Source organism: Carassius gibelio, chromosome A14 (assembly GCF_023724105.1).
Source record: "Carassius gibelio isolate Cgi1373 ecotype wild population from Czech Republic chromosome A14, carGib1.2-hapl.c, whole genome shotgun sequence".
NCBI classification, from domain to species: Eukaryota; Metazoa; Chordata; class Actinopteri; order Cypriniformes; family Cyprinidae; genus Carassius; species Carassius gibelio.
Window position 1 is genome coordinate 17,725,000 of NC_068384.1, and position 20,188 is coordinate 17,745,187.

Sequence of the window (20,188 nt, forward strand, 5' to 3'; positions counted from 1 at the left end):
GAAGTGTGGGAGCGTCTAGTGACAGTATGAGATATCGGCTGAAGTCAACATCATAAACTGTGTTGCCTGAAAAGCATGTTACATGGAGAATATAGAAGCTCCACAGTCGTACGACTTCAACAAAATCTTGTTTACTATCAGAGAGGAGGAATATGACTTCCACAAACTCTACTTAAGGGACAGAGGAGATATTGTGAGGTGAAAACATAGCGCTTTGTGCATTAAAGCTGAAAGCGCAGACAGTTCCTCCAATAAATAATAAGGAAAAACAAAAGGGAAACATTTTAAAATAATTTTCCTCAGGCATGGCAGATATACTCGCTAAAATGAAAACCCATCCAAGTAGTAACTCCACAGTTGATAGATATTTTCTGTTCAGTAGCTCAAGTGTGACTGATAGGATTTTTTGTGTATTCTTTTTGTTTTTTTGTAGTATATACCAGTTTTGTGCCCTTGGGAATGATTATGTATGTATGAATTTATTTATTTAAATTTTTCTGTGATTTTAGTCTCTCTCTATACACACACACTCTAAAAGTTTAATTAAAAGTTTGGAATAATTACAATTTGTAAAGTTTTTGAAAGACGTTTCTGATGCACACCAAGACAGAATAAAAAAAAAAAAACAGTAATGTGATTTGTAAATTCAATTTAATTACATATTTTAAAATGCTATTTCTTCCTGTGATGGCACAGCTGCGTTTTCTATTATGTTGCTGCTCAAGAAACATGTCCTGTTATGATCAATGCTGAAAACAACAGGTGTTAATAACAATGTTCTTAAGGATACATTGAAATACATTGATATTTTTTTATATATTTTTTTTATTCATTCACTTATTTAATTATTCATTTCTAAATTGAATGATGCTTTCAAAAGAATAGCATTTATTTGAAACAAACATTGCCGATGTCTTTACAACTTCCTGTTTCCATCAGAAACCAAAACGTTGAACGATGTTCACTAACATTGTGAAGTTCTTGTACTCCGTTGGTGTTTATTCTGCCAAACGTGATTTTATACTACACACCAAACTTTTTTTTCCTGTTAGGTAATGAAGGCCACATTCATATTCAGGTAAAGCAGCAGTGAGGTCTATCTGTGTGTAGGGTCTTCCAAAGGCCATACATGAGACTGTACTGTCCTGCACCCTCGAAAGTACTCACCTCAAGTGCTCTACCCTCCAGAGGGAGCAGGGCACGGTCCTTGAAGCTGACTTTCAAGTGGAATGTTCCCTTTTTTCTCAGTGTTTTAGATCCAAACGCATCTGAAGAGAGTAATTAAAAGCATTCCGGCACACCTGCGTCAGGACGAGGCCCATAAAAAGCTCTGTGTTTTTATCCTGATTAATCTAGGGGCATGTGTTGTGCTGACACCTCATTTGAGAATGTTTATGCATGCGGATCCCACACAGAGATGGGAATGAATTCTGCCTCAGATCAAGAAATAGAAACATTTCTCCTCTAAAGCTTTTTGAGATACTACCTGTAGTAAAAGGGTTTAGACAACAAGTGTGGCGTGTAACTCGTCTCTCACAGTTTGTGCTACAAACATGCATAATATCTCAAATCGTGAGGCTTGTTGAGGAGAGGTGTGCAGGTGCTTTTCTAAAAAAATCTGATGTGCAGTTACTGACATGGAGATGAGCTATTTTGGCCATTACTCTGAATAATTTCAATTTTTTCATGTGTTTGTTAGTCATTATAGCCTGAATGATACTATGCTCTGCTCTAGGGCTTATATATATATATATATATTATTTAATGCATGTTTGTCTTTTTTATATTATAATTTTTGCTTTATTTAGTCGTTTATTTATTTGAACAAACTTTTCATTATTTAAATTTTTATATTTAATATTTGTATTTTTTCTTATTTTTTATTTATTAATTTGTTCTTTCCAATGTTTTTATTTTTTTTTGGGGGGGGGGGGTTCTCTTTTTTATAATTTTTTGTTTCATTCATTCATTCATTCTTTATAAGAATTCAACACCCTAGCCACCTATTTATATTTATTTTTCTTTTTATGTATTTCTTTTATTTATTATATTTATTAAACCTTTTATTTCATTTTTTTTTCCTTTATTTTTATTTGTATTTTCGTATTAACCTTTAATCTAATGGAAATTGTATTAATTCCAACATTTTTGTTTATACATTTTTGTTAGTTTGTTCATTTGATCTTCCTTTTTTATTTATTAGATCATTCACTTATTCTTGCAGTTATTCAGCCTTATTTATTTATCATAATTCAACACCCTAGCATCCACCCACAGCACCCTAGCTAGCATCTAGAACTCCTTAGGAATCATGGCACGACTTTCGCATGTGTTAATGTTGGCCATAATATCCTGCCTGACTCTCGGTCAAAGTGCTCAAAGTCTGCTGTGGGGTTAAAGGTCATGGTTTCTCTCATTTCCTCCAAAATCAGACGGACAGCTATGGGCACATCAGATCAGCAACACTGCACAGCATATTTATTTATTGAGTTTACATAAGTCAGCGCGTGGGGTCTGTTGTCTGGAGAACACCGATCATGGTCTTGCACAATGTTAGCCTTAATAAGAGTGGACATTTCTAAATCTGACGCAAGATCTGGAAACCCAGACCACCTTTCCTTCACGCATTTCACACACACACACACACACACACACACACACACACACACACACACACACACACATTATTGTTATTTTTGTGCATTTCACACATCTTCAGTGCCAGACTGAAAACTGTCAGCCCGAGTGAGTCTCTGGCAGAACTCAAAGATTAAGGATGTTCAAATAAATGCTACGCAAAAAAAAATAACAAATGTCAGTCTGTTTGGCTAGATCTGCATAGTTTCTGAGGGTAAGGATGAACAGGTTTTTTTGCTGGATTTGACACCGTTTACAAGGTTCATAATGTTTGTGAATCCAGCACATTGTAAAATGAGCCTCATTTGCATGCATTTGCCTAATGAAGAATCTCCTATTTATATACGTATGCATGTTGCAGCACTGTAAAAGTGCACATGCAGCTAGTTTTGATGGACATTGTAATGTATGTTTAGATTAATCTTCACTTTCAGTGTACAGTAATTCATCATTGGAAACTTGTTATTGGAAAAGGTTCATTGGAAAAGGTTATTGCCTTCTAGATGGTTCAAGATGAACTGTCAGTATGAACATGAGTTCAGTAATAAAACATGATTCCATTGCAATTATTATTTTTTTTTTACTTTTTTGTTAAGAAGCTTTTGCTGACATCAACGAGGTGCACTGATGTTAGTTTTACTCATTCTGAGGCACAACAGAGCTTCATAAATGTTCTACAGATACAGTTCCTTTAGTGGTCTTTAGATGTGCAGTCTGTTCATTCACAGCAGTTAAGTGGAGTTTGTTTAGCAGCACCCTGTCAACAAGGGGGCGGGGCTTAGGAGTAACACCTTCTGCTTGGTGCTTACTAATGAGTCGTAGCCTATTGGGAGCACCATTTGATTGGTGCTCACTGAAGGGGTGGGGCCTATTTGTTCTTTCTTTTTTTGATCAATTGTTCATGCAAATCGCTATTTTTTTTTCCAACAATTTGATTATTTTATTTTATTTTTTCTTCATTCATCTGTTATTTTGTTCCTTTCATCGTTTTTGCTCATTCATTCATTCATTCATACTTAATATTGTAGAAACGTAATTTTCTGTACAGTTGCTTTGCAATGATTTGTATTGTAAAAACAATTCTAAATGGATTTTCATTTTCATTTTTTCTTGTTCATTCTTTTGATTATTTTAACTTTATATATTTATTTTGTTAATTTATGGAATTGTTTCTTCCTGAATAGACACTCATGCCTTCATTTGCTCTCATTCTTTCTTTCACACTCTCTGATTGAGATGCTCTCATTGTAGACAAATAAAGAATTATGTCATCTACATTCTTTCTCTAAGAAAAGACTTGCTTATGTGTTTTGGCTCTCTCTCTCCTTTATTATGCTGTAGTTCACAATAGCATTTTAAAACTACTTGGCACTTTGTTGCTCACCATTATGTCATTTCATACCTGAGTGACTTTCTCACTTCTCTGGAACTGAAATTGTAAAGAAAAGATTCATTCTGCTCTTTTTCCATACAATGAAAGCTTGTATGAATTTAGAAGAATTGGAAAGGAGTAGTGCAAACATTTTGCATCTCCTTTTGTGCTCCACAGAAGAAAGTAAGTCAAACAGGTTGTAATGAGTGTGAGTAAAACTTCTTTTTCTTTCTCATGAAGCACTCTATATTGAAACAGTTCACATTTATTGAACTTAAAACATTAGTTTGTTGGGTAGCATTATTTTACACAGGAATGTACAAAGGAACAAATGAAATAGAAAGATCAAATAAACAAGAAAAAATTTAAATGAACAAAAAGTTGTTCAACTATTGCAGGATTGAGCAAAATTAACGAAAGAAATTGAAAAACCAAATGAACAACCATTTAGAATTTATGAAATGTAAAGCTGCATGAACAAATTAGCTAGCAAAAAAGATCAAAGGGACAAAGTAACAGAAGAATAAACAAGAATAAAAAAGTTAAGATAAAATAATTTAAATAAAAATAAATTTTAAAATTTTACCTTTTTTAAAAAATATTACCTTTTTTAAATTAAAATGAATAACCAAAGAAACAACAGTTAATACTAAATAAATAGAATGCACTTTTGGATGATCTCATAAATAAATAAATAAACAATAAATGAACAAACAAAAAGAAAATCAAAAGGACAAACTAACTAATTAACAAAAATGAAAGATGGAAAAATAAAAAAATGAGAGATCAAACAAATTAATGAGTAAATTATATAATTATATAAATTGTTTGTTTAAAACATTTATAAATATTATAGTTCACACAGTTTATTGAATTTAAAGCATTAGCTTTGCAGGTGGCATTATTGTGATAAAGCACAATACTGATTGTTCCTCATTTGTTTGTGCAGGTTAAAGCAAATCCAGAGACTGGATTCTCATTCAAGTGTGTGTCTGGTTATTTTATCCGGCCGTCGCCGTCGGTTTGACACTTTTTCCTGCTGCGTCACTCTTTCTTCATATGCGTCCATCCCTAGGAACAGCGTGCCGTTGCCAAGTTCTGGTTGGCATGGTAACACGTGTTTTACTAAGTGTTTTGTGCAGATGTAGTCTGCTCTCTGATAGAGCTTATTTACAGTGAAGAGGAACACAGACAGAGTGGCAATAAAAGTGATGAGATTTTCCTTATTCTCCTGGGAAATTGCTGGAATCCCCCGCCTGTTTTGCTCTAATCACATTTAATGTGACTGATCCAGTGTTTTGTGAAACTGCAGAGTCTCCAGCTACAAGCGACTGATGATTTAACATAGTTAAAGAACATAGAGTCACCCTTTTGAAAAGGAGCTTTTAAAAACTGCACTATACAAGCAATTTACACAAAGTGCATCTAAGCTATTCAAGGAGACAATGTACTGTATCTTAAACTAGATTGGATTATATCATTTAATCAGAAGTATTTCTGGTTAAAGAACAAAGGTTTCAAATGAGTGGATCTTGATTAGAGTGACAGCATTAAGCCCGGTTCACACCAAGAACTATAACTATAAAGATAACGATATTAGCGTCCACACCAGCGAACGATATCGTCTGTTTATTCTAAGCACACGTGCGTCTGCCGCTTTCAATTCTTGAGCTCGTTTCAGCATGAATTGACTCTTCGCCAAGACCCGCCCCCACTTAGTTACTGTTGCTAAGTCTGACAAGCCATGGTGCTCTAACACCACACGTCATGTTCTCACACTCTGAAAAATACATCGCAAAGAGGAAACCGACAATGCTCCGATTTTCTATATTTTTTTTTTTTCAATCGCTTTCAATTTATTTATTTATTTTTTACATTTCGAACAATAAACACCGTTTTGTAGCTCTTTAATGTGTTGTGACGGATTGCTGTAGCACCTCAGTTCAAGCGGCATGTGAACCATTTATTTCTTCCTCTTTACTAGTTATAGCACGAAATAAACATGAATGAACATCAGAGGGTATCTTGTTTCAATCACGGAGAGATGTCAGTACATGTTTGTGATTAGTGGGCGGGGCCTAGAGCCGTAGGAATGGAGCCTAATGCCATCCTCCATGATGAGGAGGAGAAGGGAACTCCTTCCGGTTGCCCTAAACCCGGAGGAGCCGTCGCCATCCATCAGGCGGTGGAGGAGAGCTAGTCAGCGCCAGTTCCAGGCTTCAAGACATTTACAAGAATCTGTCATGATTTAGATACAAATGGGTCATTGAATGTACTTTGTCCTAACAGTAGAAGTATTAATTTAAGGTGTTTAGCTTGCAGAGTGGTCTATCTGTATCTCTGATGCTGACCTGATATTGTCCCAGCCGTTTTCCTGCATCTACTACATTGTAAAAAGCAAGAAGGTGGTGTTTCAGGCGGTTTCCTCCAGGTGATCCCGCATGACCTCCTGTGGGCAATAATAAGTAACTTCTGCTCCCTGCTGCGGAGCGCCAAACCTCACTGTTATTGATTCTCTCCTGGCTTCACAAGCTTTGTCCAAAATGAAGACGAGCCTTCAAACAAAAGGGTGCTCGCAGTCGATATTGATTCTTCTGTGTGTTAGAAAGAGAGCGGGTGAAAAAGTGAGTGTCTTCAATGATCCTAAACAAGAATCTTTCCTTCTGCTTTTCTCACGTTCTCTTTCAGGGGAACCGTCGAGGCGCAATTCGTCTACGTTTTCGTCCTCGGTATCTTATTCACCGGCGTGAAGGACCTGTTGCGCTCGCAGGTGATGTCGTCAGCGGTGGACAGCAGGCGGCTGAAGAGCAGAGGACTGTGGGAAGTGTACAGCGGCGTGGTGTTATTGGTGGCTCTGTTGTTCAGAGCTCATAATTTGCCCACGCTGGCCTGCTGTCTGCTCATCCAGACAATCATGGCTCAGTTCATCTGGAAGAAGCTCCACTACGATGCCGCCCAGACCACCATCATGCACTACTGGTTTGGCCAGGCTTTCTTCTACTTTCAGGTAATGAGGAGAGGATTGCATCCATAAGAATGGCTTTAGGTGGAGACAATAGAGGTCTGGTTTATTCCATTATTGCGTATTGATTAAATAATTGTAGTTTCATAGTTCCCATAATGTTTTTGCACATTCAGGTCGATTGCTCGGCCCAAACCTCAGTTTAATTCCATTAAGAGTTTGAACACTTTTCATATTGGATTGATGAAGGGTTTACATTGCAATCCAGAATAAGACTGATTTTGGGCTATTTGGCACCAAATTTTGGTATGTTTGTAATATCAACATTACAATACCATCATTGAGAGTAGTTCATGAAGAAGTTAAGGTGTTAAGTATAGAAAGTGAATGTTTTTGTCCGGTTTAACAAAAAAAAAATGTACACATGCAAAACTGTACTTTTTACTTTTTTGATGCAGTTTTGTTAACTAAAACCATTAAAACATTTTTTAATAGAAATAAAAACTACAATACAATATTGGAATATATAATATAGAAATATTAGGAAAATATTAAACAAATGTTGTCTTTAAGGCTAATATGAAAAATATTTGATAAAAAATAAAAACTTAAAGGTAACACTTTAGAATAAGGTTCCATTAGTTAATGTTAGTTAACTACTTTCGTTAACATGAACTAAGCAAGAACAATCCTTCTACAGCATTTATAAGTCTTAGTTCATGTTAATTTCAACATTTACTAACGCATTATTTAAATCAAAAGTTGTGCTTGTTAACATTAGTTAATGCACTGTGAATTACCATGAACTAACAATGAATAACTGTATTTTCATTAACTAACATTAACGAAGATGAATAAATACAGTAATAAATGTATTATTCATTGTTTGTTCATATTAATTAATACATTAACTAACATTAACTAATGGAACCTTATTCTAAAGTGTTACCAACTTAAATTTTAAATTAGAAATGTTGTCTTTGATAACAAAAAAAAGAAAAAAAGAAATTCTTATATGAATACTGTAATATAATTATTTTGTAACATTATATATATCTTAATCGTCATGTTCGATCAATTTAATGCATCCTTGCTGATAATAATAAGACACATTATTTCAATAATATTTTACAATATTACTGTTTTTACTTAATTTTCTTCTCATCAAATAAATTTAGTTTTGATAAGCAGAAGAGACTTCTTTTAAAAACGTTACATATTTGCAATTATTCCAAACGTTTAGTATAAATGACAAACATTAGTACAAATAACATCAAAACTGACATGAAATAAAAGTCACCAAACTTTTTTTCTGACCATTGGTGAACTCTTTGGTGAACACTGGTGAACTCTTTATAAACCTGATCAAAAGAATCAGGTTTATAATGATACATAAAGAGTAATTCACAGCTGTGTGTGTGTTTGTGTGTGTACAGTTAAGGGTCATAAATGGTGCTTTACTGACCAGTTATCATTTAAAGTGCCCAAGCAAGGAATTATTGGCTTGACAATGACATCATCATCAAAAGGACAGTCAGGGTCAATGCAACTGAGCTGTCAAAGGATGGATATATTTCTCTCTTTCTATCCATTAAGCAGGGTGAAAGTGATTGTTAATTGTACAATCAAAGTGTCACATTGATTTAGATAATTTTTTTAGATAAGCATAAAATAATGGGACTAAGAGAGGCAAGAGGAAAGCATGGAGGAGGAAGATTTTCCAATCTGTGATGGTCACAGCCTCCTGTGAGCCACTGACAGGAAAGAGCAGGATTTGTTTGTTTATTTCCCCTCTTCCTCATCCGTCCATCAGCCAGGATGCCTCAAACCTCTGCTGCATCAATTTACTACAGTTTATATCGGCTTTTTCAGTTGAACCCCTCAGACCTAAAATATTTACCTGGTTAAAGTTTGGTTAAAGGGTTAGTTCACCCTTTATGATAATTCTGTCATTAATTACTCACCCTCGTGTTGTTCCAAACCCGTAAGACCTTCGTTCATCTTCAGAACATGAAGGTATTTAAGAAATCTGAGAGCACTCGGACCCTGCATAGTAACGCAGCTGTAATTATCCTAGCTCCAGAAACGTAGTAAGGACACTGGTAAAACAGTCCATGTGACATCAGTGGCTCAACTTCAATTTTGCAAAGCTACGAGAATACCTTTTGAGCACAAAGAGAAAAAAAATAATATCATTTATTTAACTATTCAGGTTAACTTCCCTGCCGAGTAATGTCTTCCGCCATTTTGGAGAGTACCCAAGAGCGTAATCGACGTGAACAGTGTTGTTTACGTTCTGGGGAGAAAGCGCACTCATGAACGTAATCTGCGTAATCAGCGTTGTTTTCGCCTGGTTGGAAAGTTTGCGTATGTATTGTGATACTCTCTAAAAATGGTGAAAGACTTGACTCAGGGGAGAAGAAATGTTGAATAAATTGTTGTTTTTGTTTTCTGTGCACTCAAAAATTGTTTCGCAAAACTGAAGTTGAGCCACTAATGTCACATGGACTGTTTTACAGATGTCCTTACAAGGTTTCTGGACCTGGATACGTTACAGTTGCGTTGCTATGCAGGGTCCGAGAGCTCTCACATTTAATCAAAAATATCTTCATTCATGTTCCGAAGATGAACGAAGGTCTTAAGGGTTTGGAACGGCATGAGGGTTTTCATCTTTGGGCGTACTAGCCTTTTAATGGTCATATTGAATAAATTTTTTAGCAACTATTTTAAAATGGCTACACGTGTAGGGATTATTATTATTATTATTAATGTTCATGATTCTCAGATGTTGGTTGGTTAATCTTTAAATAACATGAAAGTTAAAAGAAAAGAAAAATGTTAATGTTTTATTTTAATTAGTTTTTATTTAGAAATTATATATATATATATATATATATATATATATATATATATATATATATATATACAGTATTGTTCAAAATAATAGCAGTACAATGTGACTAACCAGAATAATCAAGGTTTTTAGTATATTTTTATTGCTACGTGGCAAACAAGTTACCAGTAGGTTCAGTAGATTGTCAGAAAACAAACAAGACCCAGCATTCATGATATGCACGCTCTTAAGGCTGTGCAATTGGGCAATTAGTTGAAAGGGGTGTGTTCAAAAAAATAGCAGTGTCTACCTTTGACTGTACAAACTCAAAACTATTTTGTACAAACTTTTTTTTTTTCTGGGATTTAGCAATCCTGTGAATCACTAAACTAATATTTAGTTGTATGACCACAGTTTTTTAAAACTGCTTGACATCTGTGTGGCATGGAGTCAACCAACTTGTGGCACCTCTCAGCTGTTATTCCACTCCATGATTCTTTAACAACATTCCACAATTCATTCACATTTCTTGGTTTTGCTTCAGAAACAGCATTTTTGATATCACCCCACAAGTTCTCAATTGGATTAAGGTCTGGAGATTGGGCTGGCCACTCCATAACATTAATTTTGTTGGTTTGGAACCAAGACTTTGCCCGTTTACTAGTGTGTTTTGGGTCATTGTCTTGTTGAAACAACCATTTCAAGGGCATGTCCTCTTCAGCATAGGGCAACATGACCTCTTCAAGTATTTTAACATATGCAAACTGATCCATGATCCCTGGTATGCGATAAATAGGCCCAACACCATAGTAGGAGAAACATGCCCATATCATGATGCTTGCACCTCCATGCTTCACTGTCTTCACTGTGTACTGTGGCTTGAATTCAGAGTTTGGGGGTCGTCTCACAAACTGCCTGTGGCCCTTGGACCCAAAAAGAACAATTTTACTCTCATCAGTCCACAAAATGTTCCTCCATTTCTCTTTAGGCCAGTTGATGTGTTCTTTGGCAAATTGTAACCTCTTCTGCACATGCCTTTTTTTTAACAGAGGGACTTTGCGGGGGATTCTTGAAAATAGATTAGCTTCACACAGACGTCTTCTAACTGTCACAGTACTTACAGGTAACTCCAGACTGTCTTTGATCATCCTGGAGGTGATCATTGGCTGAGCCTTTGCCATTCTGGTTATTCTTCTATCCATTTTGATGGTTGTCTTCCGTTTTCTTCCACGTCTCTCTGGTTTTGCTCTCCATTTTAAGGCATTGGAGATCATTTTAGCTGAACAGCCTATCATTTTTTGCACCTCTTTATAGGTTTTCCCCTCTCTAATCAACTTTTTAATCAAAGTACGCTGTTCTTCTGAACAATGTCTTGAACGACCCATTTTCCTCAGCTTTCAAATGCATGTTCAACAAGTGTTGGCTTCATCCTTAAATAGGGGCCACCTGATTCACACCTGTTTCTTCACAAAATTGATGATCTCAGTGATTGAATGCCACACTGCTATTTTTTTGAACACACCCCTTTCAACTAATTCAACTAATTGCCCAATTGCACAGCCTTAAGAGCGTGCATATCATGAATGCTGGGTCTCATTTGTTTTCTGAGAATCTACTGAACCTACTGGTAACTTGTTTGCCACGTAGCAATAAAAAATATACGAAAAATCTTGATTATTCTGGTTAGTCACATTGTACTGCTATTATTTTGAACAATACTGTATATATATATATATATATATATATATATATATATATATATTTATATATATATATATATATAATATAATGCTAAAATCTGTGTCAACCACTCGTGTTTATGTTATATGGTCTCTTCAGGGAAACTCTAATAACATCGGGACCGTGGACATCTCTGTGGGTTTTGTGGGTCTGGATAGTTACGTAGAAGCGCCTGCCATTTTCCTGACGGCGCTGAGCACCTACGCAGGACCGCTGCTCTGGGCCTGTCATCTGCTGTGTTTCCTCAGCTCACAGAGAGACAGGTAACACACACAAACATACAGAGCTCATGTAATATTGAAGGAATGGTCTTGTATATGTTTGAACTGCAGTGTGTTTATAAATTTGTCTAGTAGGTGCTTGTACCTGAAGCATTCAGTATGTCTTATCATGAATCGAAAGCCATGACCTCGGCATTGTTAGTGTCAAGGTTATTACTTTACCCGAGTTACAGGAACAGTGAAAGCCGAAAGGAACAGTGAAAGTCTGAATGGAGCCTGTACGTTAAGTGTTTCAAGATTTAAAGCTGCAGTCGGTAACTTTTGATGCTCTAGCGGTTAATAAACAGAACTGCTTGCGTCTTGCGGAAGAACATCGTAGCCGGAACTACTTCTCTCTGTTTATGTCTATGAAGAATCACAAAGGTACTGGGTTACTCCGCCGCGGTATCCCCGAAGCAATCTAAAATAGTCCGAATATAAACACTTATTATAGGTGCACCCTAGTGATTCAGGACAAGCTAAAAACACGGTTTGGAAAATGGATTCATGGTGTACTAGCTTATTATATAAATTTTTGTAAATCTTGAACACAAAAAGTTATGGACCGCAGCTCTGATTGGTTGTTTTTTACCGGGAGCGCATGACTTTCTGCAAATGGCAATAGGACCACTGGGAGGAGCCAGAGGAGCTTGATTTTATCACAGATTATCTGTCTCATATTCTACTGTCAGGACATAATGACAGGTTTAACAAATACATTTTTACAAAAGTTACCTACTGCAGCTTTAATGCTGCCTTGCAAACTCTGTAATCATAAATATATATTTTATATATCAAACTTATTTTCAATCAGTTTAACCTGAAGTGCTAAAATAACTAAAACTGAAATAAAAATCGATTAAAGCTACAGACATGTTTAAAAAAAGAGGAAAATAAACGAAGAAAAAAAAACCTGACACAATTTAAGAAACTTTAAGTAGAATAAAATGAAAACTGGAAATATAAAAGGGAGTGTTTATAGTTTGGCAAAGAACATTGGTTTACTCAAAATGGCCCCTTTAAAGAGAGTTTTATGCAATAATGCTGCAACAGACTTCCAGTGTGACAATGGGTCTATTAAAAATACTGCAGTGCAGTAAAAAAAAGCTTAAAATGACTTATGAATGATAGGGCAATAACACAGTTCTGTAGTTCACTGTAATAAAAAAAAAAAAATCTTATAGAAAAACTCTTCTTTCTTTCCCTTTAGGAGCCTTCAAATTTTATGCTGCAGTTTTAAAAAAAAAAAAGAAAAAAAAGAAAATCTCAATGTTTGTGTTACTTTAAAATTTAAAATGGGGACTGTTTTCAAAGATTCAGGACACATCCACATATCAGTTATACGTAATTACAGAGCATGAGCGAATGAGGAATCAGGGGGCAGTTATTAGAGCTTGAGCTGGTAATGATGGCACAATTAGAGCCACTCATAGAACAATGAATAATGGAAATCATGCCGAGACAATCACAATCTGTGTGTGTGTGAGTCTGATTGTCTTGAACTGGCCTCTCAGTTTTTACACAGTAAAATTATTCTTTAAGAGGTCATTCCATGAGCAATCAAATTTGCATTGGTCTTTTGAGCCAAAAGAGTTCAATATGCCATCAACACATACTGTAACTTTCAGTACTCAAGACTTCCTCCGCAGGTTCTGATGTCAGACCAAGACCACCCACATCCACAATGCCTTTCTGGTGTTCAGAATCTTGGTCCATACAGTCATAATTCCTTTCCTTCCATTGTTGCCCACTCAAAAATAAATGTATACAGTATATAAAAAATGACACTAAAAAAAAAAAAAAAAAAACTTTTTAAGTGGTGCTACAGTTTGTACCTTCCTTTTATTAGTTTCCTTTTCTTTTCTTTTTTGCCATTTAATTATATGAAAATTGTTATTGTTGCAAAAACTGTTGCTAATATTACAAATAGACCTTGTAGGAGTATCACAGTGCATTCGACATATCGGAGAGAAGCATACTGTATATACAGGATGTTTGTGTGCTAAATGGGCGTTGTTTGAGCCACATTCTGCATCACTATTTGCTTGGTTTGGAAGTGTTTGAATTGCACTCATTGGACCCTCATGAATCAATATTGCGTCAGTGATGTCAGGATTGGGCAAAATTCTGAATTGAACTGAAAAATTCAGAAAGAGCTGGTTCAAATTAATCAGCAGAATCCATCCATCCATCTATCGATCATTCTGTCATTCTATCGGTCATTCTGCCTGTAAAAGCCATAAACATTCTAACTTTAGAGCTATTCAAACTTTGCTTTATTAAAAAAAACTGTTATATGGTTTTCTTTGAATTTCAGTTAATTTTGCTTCCATTCACATTCAAACTTCTGCACCCCATTTTAATTCCTCGATTCGAATTCAGGAATTAAATTGGACTATAAAAAGGCATTCAAAGTTCAGTTCTGTATGGTGCATGACCCTGGCAGATGCACTCTACATATCCCATAATCCCGCATAAATGCAGAGTATCAAACTTTGTGAACCACCCACTCTTTATTCATCTCATTATAAAGTCTGTCCCTGTGATCCTGGAAGATTTCCCCTAAAGTGCTGTCTGACTACAGCCTGATAAATGACTGTCTTAAGTGGTCAGGCATTCAGTCTGACATGTATAATTCAGCGTGATCAGTCAGCAGTGTCACTACAGCACACACACACACACACACGCACACGAGATCCAGGAAATGCTCTTTGATCAATACTCATCGTTCTGGAATCCCTGCAGGCCCGGCTGACCCGTCCCCCATCTAAGCCGAGCATTTACACAATCCATTTGAGAGTGAGAAATACAGAGGCTTGTTAGAAGATATTTCATTTCCTCCGAGGCAACAGGTGCTTTGTGTTCAGGGATATTGAATCCTGCAAACAATCTACTACCCGCGTGTGGATTTGAATTGCAAATATTTTCATCCGCCGGCAAACTCCTCGTGAGGCAGAAAAGGACCACCATTCTGTTCGCGGAGGTGTTTGTGACAGGCGCTGGAAAATGATTTTAGGCAGTGCTGTCGGGAATCAGCAGTGGGGACTGTGATCATCTGGCTGTGCAGTTTACAGAAGATTCGCTGCGAGTATGCACAGGTCTGCAGGTCTGGTAATCAGCTGGTCTGCTTAGAAAAGCAACCTGTCAGTCAAAATGATGGGGCAGTCAAAACTGGCCTGGAAAATATCATTTCTCGGTTGATTCAGTATTAAATTTGATTTGCTGTTGTTGTCTTGTGTCGATCTAAACTGTAGTGTGTCCAACAGAGCAGAGAGCATCATGTTTTAATATTCTTTTCAGTCGGTTTACTCTTAATAAACTATATTGTCCTTTCTGTAACATTTCTGTTTTGCAAAACTTGCAGAATTGGTCAAAGCAAACCAGATTGCTCAGGATCTTGCACGTTACAACAGAAAAAAAAAGAAAGAAAAGATAATTCACCCCAATATTGAATATTTAATTATTCATCCTTATGTTGTTTCTTCTGGGGAACATTTTTTAATGTTAACAGGAAAGCTTGGATTAGGTGCAAATTTATGTAAAATGTAAAAATGGCCGGAAATTCTTCATGACGTTTTCGCAAAAAATATGACAGAATTGCACCAGTAAATATTCCCAAGCCATGGGTTTGGGTTCCTCCATCATTACCTGCTGAATTTTCTGTTTAATTCTACAGTATGTTAGAATTTAAAGGGATAGTTCACCCGAAAAATAACAATTGTTTCATTTGCTCACTCTTATATCATTCCAAACATCCATGACTTTTGTTCTTCTAACACAAAAGAAAAAACACCATTAAATTACCATAAATGTAGTCCACATACTTGGTGTTTCCCACAGAAAAAAGAAAATCATACAGATTTGGCACGACATGAGGTTGAGTTAATCACTGTCCCTTTAAATCTGTTGTGTCATCTTGATGGTAGTGATTTCTCCTTTCAGCCTTAGGTTTTTGCTTGTTTGTCTCATAATGTAATTTAAATTCACTGATTAGTTTCCAGGTTGAACTATGCAACGCTATCTCACTTATCCTTGTCTACTTCTCTTTCACGGTCACATAAAATCTGTGTGCATAATTACACTGGAGAGGAAATCTCCCAGAATGATTCTCTCTGTCTCCCTGTGAGAGGTTTTTTTTAGGCCAGGCTGCGGCAGTCCCTTTGGGTGAAAGAATAAAGGAGTATAAACTCGCAACAAAACATGCCAAGCCATCGCACTCATCCGGGGAGCATCTTCAGCCGGCTTGATCCAGCTTACTGTTTGAAAAGATAGGAGCTATATGCGTGATTATTTTCTTCTAATGTTTCACTTGTCATATTAGCACTGGCAGAAAGCACTGAGTTTACCACTTTGGGGAATTGGGCTTTCAATATTTACGTCGCCATAACAATACATTTTCATTTTTAATGCAACACTGGTGCCTGAATGTCTTTGAGTCTTGTCCATAGATAGTGGAGCTTTTACTGTTTGGCGCTATAGAAACTGCCCTACATCCAAATTCATGTGAACAAGGAATGAGGTCATTTGTTCCTTGGAGAAGCCAAACTCTCACAGTGGGAGTCAAAGATGACTGGACTGCTCACACATTGAGTTGCCCAGGGCTAGAGAAAAGATTTCTGATTCAACATCCTGCAATCCAGGAGCTAGATTATGGTGTCTGTCATATGAATAACACTTCAGGTTGAAACACTTGAGTATTTGCCCAAAACAAGAGTTATAATGACAGAAAACCCATTTTAACCAGTTCAGTCCAATCCACTTCAGTCCATATTAGCCCTTTCCTGCCAATTCTAGTCCAAATCAATCTGTTTCAGTCTATTCTAGTCCAGTCTAATTCAGTTCAATAATCTAGCCTAGTAAATGTATTCCACTAAAATCAACTCCAGTTCAGCGCAGAATAACCCAGTCCAGTTCATCGATTGAGGTGATTTAATCTAGCCTAACCTACTGAATTCTGCTTTAGACTGGCCCTGTCAATGTAGTCCACTAAAACCAACTCCAGTCAGTTCACTGCAGTGTAGTCCAGTTCAGGTTATAGTTTGAGGCCATCTAAACTAGCCTAACCCACTTCAGTCCATACTAGTTCAGTCATGCCCATTCTAGTCCAGTCCAATCCAATTCTGTCCAAAGTTGTCTAATCCAATTCAGTCTATTATCATCTCCAGTGGATAGGTTGAGGTTTATCATCAAATTCCAGTTAAGTGCATGGTATTTTTAGTCCAGTTTATAGGTTGAGGTAATTTAATCTAGCCAAGCCCACTTCAGTTTATGCTAGTCCACTCCTTCCCTAAGTCCCTTCTAGTCCAGTCCAATTGAATTAATTCCAATGTAATCTAGCCCAGTCTAGTCTATCATTTCCAGTCCACTTTATAAGTCGAGGACATCCAATGTAGTCTAACACAATTCAGTCCATCGTAGTACAGTCCTGCCCATTTAAATCCAGTTCACTTTAAATTAGTCTAGCCCAGTCAAGTCTATCACCAGCTCCTGTCCATTTATCCATTTATTTATTTATTTTACAGTCCTTGCTATCTAGTCAAGTGTATGCCAGTCTAATGCAGTCTAGGCCAGCTTGGTCCAGTCTAGTCCAATTAAGGTCCCATTATTTTTTAAAGTGTCAGATTATTGCATATAGACCTGCTAATGGCTGTGCCATCAGCCCATGGCAGGTGACATTTGTCTAAATGAATGTATTGTAAGACATTTCATAATCAAAGGTTAGTAAAGGAAGTAATAGCTTCTCCATTAACATTAAACAAGGAATGAACCACAGTCGATGAGACCTGACGGTTTTATGACTACAGCATTGTATAATGACACATTTCAGATTCAGACAAGACCATAACCGAACTGAACATCTTTATTCTGGTCTTTTTCTCTCTCTGTCAGGGCTGGAATGGGTCTCGGTCATGGCAGCTACTGCTTTGCACTCCTGCGGTCCATCCCGGCTGTGTTTTACGTGGTCCTGGTCACCTCGCTCCGATACCACCTTTTCATCTGGAGCGTGTTTTCTCCGAAACTCTTGTACGAGGCCATGCACACCCTCATCACCGCCGCTGTGTGTCTGTTTTTTACCTTTATGGATCAGGAACGCTCGGCCAGACCGTGAACACAGAGCCAGAACCAGAACCAAAGCCAAACTCAGGTAAAGAACAAACGGTGCAGTTGAGTTTTGTGCACCAAAAGGAGAAATAAATTGCGAGAAAAAGCAATGGGAGAAGGTTTTAGGTTATTCTACTAGTGTGAATGAGGTCAACGTTGAGAATTCAGAGCTTACATGGAGATTTGGCTCACTCTATTGACTTTCACTCATTTGTGTGTATGCGATTTAAATTATTTTTGTATTATTTTGGGAGGTCATTGATAGTGCAGATAACATATGGCCAGACTTGTGTGCATACATATGATAATCCCTCTCATTCTCCATGCAGTTTTCTTTCTAAAGCTTTACAGATAATGGAGAGTATAATTCTTTTTGTATCTTTCAATTTCCGTTCCTGACCGTTGCTTCACCTCTAGAATAATATGAGATAAGTTACATCATTAATAACTCTCCCCTCACTGAGATCACAGCAGATGTACGCTCCTCATGCTCTTGAAAGCTTTAAGGGATCTTAAAAGTCTTTTAAATCATATCTAAACACAGCTACCTGTGACGTTTTTGTTTAATCAGCCTGTTGGAAATGTGAATTGTAAGCTGATTAATGTTGGTAAGTGTTTTTTCTTTATCTCAGCGCTAAGATCTGGTTAATAATAAAATAAACCCTTTTCTGATTGAGAGTAATTCATTTCTGCATGCTTTTTTAAATGTGTGATTCACAGTTTTGCCTCTCCGATTTATGATAAATGTCCCTTACTCTATTAAGTGACAATAACAGTGTAACTTAACCAGATGTAACTTTTTTATGTTCGCATATATATTAAAATGTAATTTATCCCCTTGATGCAAAGGTCCAACACTCCCATCTTCAGTATCACATGTCCCTTCAGAAATTATTATAATATGCTGATTTGCTGATCAAGAGACATTTCCTTTCTCTTTGGAGTGTTACGAGCTCTTTGTGCATAACAAGGATCTGTAAAGTTACAAAGACTCAAGTCTAAAATCCAAAGAGATATTCTTTATCAAAGTTAAGACTCTGCCACGTCCGCCTTAAATGGCTCATTAAAACACGCCCCCACATGTCTACATCACTATGTGGAAATATTTGCGTAATGCCGCCCAAATGTTCACTCAAAGAAAGTTTCAGTAACCGCAGTTAGTATTGAAGCAGCCATGTCAGAGTGATGTTGTGTGTTTCTGGACCAAGGCAAAAACATTTTGTGGGTGTGTGTGTGTGAGAGAGAGAGAGAGTCACACAGTGTCACACAGTGGAGTCAGCTGTCTTAACCATCCGTGGAACTGATGGTAAAACTGTGGAAATTATTAATAGTCTTTATGTCTTTAACTGTCATTTATTTTGAAAGATGAAGCTCACGATTATGGAAAGGCTCTTTACATTTCCGACGAGTGCTTGCGGTGTTTGGCCAATCATAATGCACTGGGTCAGTAGCCAATCAGTGCAGACTGCGCTTGTCAGAAGGAGGGACTTTGTAGAAAATGACATATTTGAGAGAGGTGTGGTATAGAGGACCTACAATAATGTACAGTATTTGAAAGATTGTGTTTTTTGAACATTAAAGCATGTCAACATATTCTGGTACACCAAATACACAAAATAATGATCTTTAAAAAAGCATCATGTGACCCCTTTAACATCAGGATGCTGATAGAAAATGCAATTCAATAATAGAACTGTTAAAGGAATTAAGGATTCTGGAATCATTTGAATTGTTAAATTCTGTTCGATTCCCATCTCTAACCATAGAAAATACTGTGAAGGAAGTGGGCATTTGAAATGTCTGCTTCCTCCCAATGATTCATACTCTGCTTTGACCTTTTTGTTGGCTGGAGTAGTTGATTTTGTAACCTAATGCCTTTTTGAACCGCAAACATCCTCCAGGGAAAGAGAGGAGACTGTAGTCTCTCTCCCACTGGAGCTAATGCAGTCTGTAGGTTTAGTTTGACTTATGGGATTCAGTCCTGAATGCACTGAGTGCCTGATTTACACTGCAGTACACTAATTGTACCTTTTCTAAGGGTAAAAATTATAAATATATGACATGTGAATGATTACCCTTCATTTAATGTTAGGCATAATGTTCAGTCAGTCATAAAAAATTGACATCAAATGCTAAGCTTGACTATTTAGAATTGAGTAGTCTAGAGAGCTGTATGATAAGTATTAATTAATTACTGCTGTGAGATTTTATGTGTTTAATTACATATTTTGCAGTTTCTTATTAATTTAAAGGACTGATTCACCCCAAAATTAATATTTGCT

General features: G+C 36.6%; 1 protein-coding gene across 2 annotated transcripts in view; it reads left to right on the plus strand.

The window, feature by feature from the left end:
- pigg (phosphatidylinositol glycan anchor biosynthesis class G) overlaps positions 1-18,578 on the plus strand; it is an 88,781-nt gene extending 70,203 nt beyond the window's left edge. For both annotated transcript variants that reach the window (XM_052615516.1, XM_052615517.1), the window contains 3 exons: positions 6,698-7,016; positions 11,644-11,807; positions 17,694-18,578. In XM_052615516.1, coding sequence (XP_052471476.1) covers positions 6,698-7,016; positions 11,644-11,807; positions 17,694-17,913 — 703 coding nt within the window. In that variant the 3' untranslated portion in view covers positions 17,914-18,578. The remainder of the gene's footprint in view (positions 1-6,697; positions 7,017-11,643; positions 11,808-17,693) is intronic.
- Positions 18,579-20,188: the final 1,610 nt, after the last annotated feature.